The sequence below is a fragment of the Rosa chinensis genome, chromosome 3 (genome assembly GCF_002994745.2).
Source record: "Rosa chinensis cultivar Old Blush chromosome 3, RchiOBHm-V2, whole genome shotgun sequence".
NCBI lineage: Eukaryota > Viridiplantae > Streptophyta > Magnoliopsida > Rosales > Rosaceae > Rosa > Rosa chinensis.
In genome coordinates this window covers 14,893,689-14,897,364 of record NC_037090.1, presented here as the reverse complement: position 1 = coordinate 14,897,364, position 3,676 = coordinate 14,893,689, and the positions used below count along the sequence as shown (strand labels likewise).

General features: G+C 46.1%; 1 protein-coding gene across 1 annotated transcript; it reads left to right on the top strand.

The window, feature by feature from the left end:
- The first annotated feature begins 275 nt into the window (after window positions 1-275).
- On the top strand, window positions 276-3,404 carry LOC112192951 (L-type lectin-domain containing receptor kinase VIII.1). Its single transcript, XM_024332897.2, has one exon. The coding sequence runs from the start codon at window positions 689-691 to the stop codon at window positions 2,846-2,848; it is 2,160 nt and encodes a 719-aa protein (XP_024188665.1). The 5' UTR covers window positions 276-688; the 3' UTR covers window positions 2,849-3,404.
- Window positions 3,405-3,676: the final 272 nt, after the last annotated feature.

Here is a 3,676-nt window from a genome sequence, read left to right as displayed (position 1 = left end):
GAGCTAATAACGTGGTTAAGAAAATCTACTTGCTCATACCTAAAAGATCATATGTAGATTCAACATATATTCCATCCCAATCCCATTCATTAGCATTCAAGCTTTTACTTGATAGAGTACAACCCTTCACTATCGCCGTAATGGTGAACTACCATGAGTATCAGTTTCCAACCACCACCGTCGTCCACACCAATCTCGCTCCACAACCCTAATTAATTCCCTCTGATTAACATCACTAATTGACAATTAGCAGCCACATTAATCTAAAGCAAAAGGTACAGATCAAAAGGAGCGTGAGAAACACGCGTTAGTCGTTATCGTTATAGCCTGTTAGCCACGTGCGAGAAGAGACTATAGACACAGTGTGCATGAGACTGTGAACCCAAGCAAGGAAAAGTAAAAGAAAGCTGGCTTTTCCATACCACTGAAAAAAAATAACCGTTAGGACAGGACACGTGGCGCAATGCCGACCCACCTGTCACCTTTGGATTCTGTATCCCACCCTCTACTCTATTCCTTGTCTCTTCCCCTCCGCCTTCTTCTGTTTTAAGCCAAAACAAATACAACCCACCCCTTACACACACTCTCGTGATTACATTCTCATCTTCTTCTTCTTCTTCTTCTTCTTCAACTCTCCAGAACGTACCCACCACTAAATGGGTCTTCGTCTTCTTCGCCACTACTGACAATGTCCCAACGGATTCGCTCCGTCATCTTTACTACTGTACTCCACCTTTACCTCTGCTTTTCCAACTTCCTCATTACGTCAGCCGTAACCGAATTCGACTTCGGAACCCTCACCCTCAGCAGCCTCAAGCTCCTCGGCGACGCCCACTTGAACAATGGCAGCGTGCGTCTCACTCGCGACCTCGCCGTCCCCAACTCCGGCGCCGGCAGAGTGCTGTACTCGAAGCCCGTCCGCTTCAAGCAACCCTCCACTCCGTTTCCGGCTAGCTTCTCCACATTCTTCACGTTCTCCGTCAGCAATTTGAACCCCTCCTCGATCGGTGGCGGGCTGGCTTTTATCATCTCGCCGGACGATGAGGTTGTCGGAGACGCCGGCGGGTTCTTGGGGCTCCAGAGCTTGGACGACCCGGGTTCGGGTTCCGGGTCGAGCTTCGTGGCGGTGGAGTTCGACACGCTCATGGACGTGGAGTTCAAGGACATTAATAGCAACCACGTGGGCCTGGATCTCAACTCCATGGTTTCCTCACAAGTCGGCGATCTTGGCGCTGCGGATATTGATCTCAAGAGCGGGGACCTCGTGAATTGCTGGATCGAATTCGGCGGGTCGAGTCGGGTCTTCAACATATCCGTTTCGTATTCGAATCTCAAACCCAGAGACCCGCTTCTCTCCTTCCCTCTCGATCTTGATCAGTTCGTCAACGACTTCATGTATGTCGGGTTTTCCGGGTCGACCCAGGGAAGCACCGAAACCCACAGCGTTGACTGGTGGAGCTTCAGCTCGTCTTTCGATTCAATTCTCTCAACCGGCTCAGCTGCACCGCCCCCTCCGACGACTACTCTGATGAACCCAACTGCCAACTCAGTCAAATCTCCACCGCCTTCTTTGCCTCCAACTGGGTCGGCTTCAGCTTCTAGTACCAGTACTACACAGAAGAACAGTAAGTCTTCTTGCCATAACCAGCTTTGCAAGCAAGGTCCGGGAGCTGTTGCTGGTGTGGTCACAGCTGGGGCTTTCGTTTTGGCTCTGTTTGCCGGTGTTTTTGTTTGGGTTTACAACAAGAAGATTAGACATGTTAAGAAATCAGAGTCTAGTTTTGCTTCGGATGTGATTAAAATGCCCAAGGAGTTTAGTTATAGGGAGCTCAAGGCAGCTACGAAGTGCTTCAATGCGAATCGGGTTATTGGGCATGGTGCATTTGGGATTGTTTATAAGGGGATATTATCAGAGACGGGTGACATTGTTGCAGTGAAGAGATGTAGTCATAGTTCTCAGGGGAAGAACGAGTTTTTGTCCGAGTTGTCTATTATCGGAACTCTTAGGCATCGAAATCTTGTTAGGCTTCAAGGTTGGTGCCATGAGAAGGGTGAGATTTTGTTAGTCTATGACTTGATGCCTAATGGTAGTCTTGACAAGGCATTGTTTGAGGCGAGAATGCCATTGCCGTGGCCTCATAGGCGAAAGATTCTATTAGGGGTTGCTTCGGCATTGGCCTATTTGCATCAGGAATGTGAGAATCAGGTGATCCATAGGGATGTTAAGGCCAGCAACATAATGCTGGATGAAGGGTTCAATGCGCGGTTAGGGGATTTCGGGTTGGCTAGGCAAATTGAGCATGACAAGTCCCCGGACGCCACGGCAGCGGCTGGGACAATGGGGTATTTGGCGCCAGAGTACTTGTTAACGGGCAGAGCTACTGAAAAAACGGATGTGTTTAGTTATGGAGCAGTGGTGCTTGAGGTGGCTAGTGGGAGGAGGCCAATTGAGAAGGAAGTCAGTGGAGTAGGGAAAACGGCTGCTTGTAGCAATCTGGTTGAGTGGGTTTGGAGCTTGCACAGAGATGAAAGGCTGTTAACGGCAGCTGATCCAAGGCTAGAGGCTCAATTCGACGAGGCTGAAATGAGGAAAGTGCTACTAGTTGGACTCGCTTGCTCTCAGCCTGACCCAAATGTTAGACCTACAATGAGAGCTGTGGTGCAAATGCTAGTGGGTGAAGCCGAAGTCCCAATTGTCCCAAAAACAAAACCCACCGCAACTTTTAGCACTTCACATCTCTTGTTGAGCTTGCAGGACAGTGTTTCTGATTGCAATGGCATGATCACCATCTCCACCTCCTCCTCCGAAAACAGCTTCAACGGTCTCGGTGTCGATCATATCGTCTGATCAAACGTCTAGATTCATTTCATTTGATTCTGTATGTATCACACAATAACATCCGAGGTTAGCTTACGCAGCAAAGTTTTCCCTGTTAATTTAAATTATTAATCATACATTATACTCCATCTCCATTGTACTAGTAAAAGTGGGTCTTATTTTGATGGAGAAGACGATGGCCATAAAGAAATGGGTGGGGGTCATTTTCTTTCTTTGATTGGTGGGAGATGGAATCGTGGGCAACTGGTTTCTTTCACAAGCAATCTCAGTTCTCAAAAGCAGACATGTATGAGTAGCGTTTTGGTAAAGTATTGTACCATAGGAAGAAAAAATATGCATATTTATCATTAACCTTTTTGGAAACTTCTCTGATTTGTTTGTTATTGGTGGAGGTGGGTGTAACGGCAAGAAATGATCATATATAATTGAAGTGGGATGATTTTTCCTTTCAACAAAGTTGTAATTTCATCGAAGAGCTGGCGTTAACCTTTTAATCTCTCTGCAATCGGGTATTTTCTTATCATTTACTCTGAACTCAATCATGAACGTCTATTAGATCACTTTTGCAATAGGGCTGTTGCAATATTTAGTATTCACCCATGTAATCTTATCCATATACCTAGCATGATGTTACTCCAAAATGATATTCGAGAAAGTAGTTCATAAAATGCAGCTTCACCTTTATACTTTCCTTCAGCCTTTCCCATTACTTTAAGGAGAGAAAAAAATGGTAAAAGAACATTTGGGAATAAAGGGAAGGTTAACTTTGAAAGTTCAAAGGATAAAACATGTTCATAGATATGACTAGGATTTAGAGTTTTAGGTTTAGCCACTGTC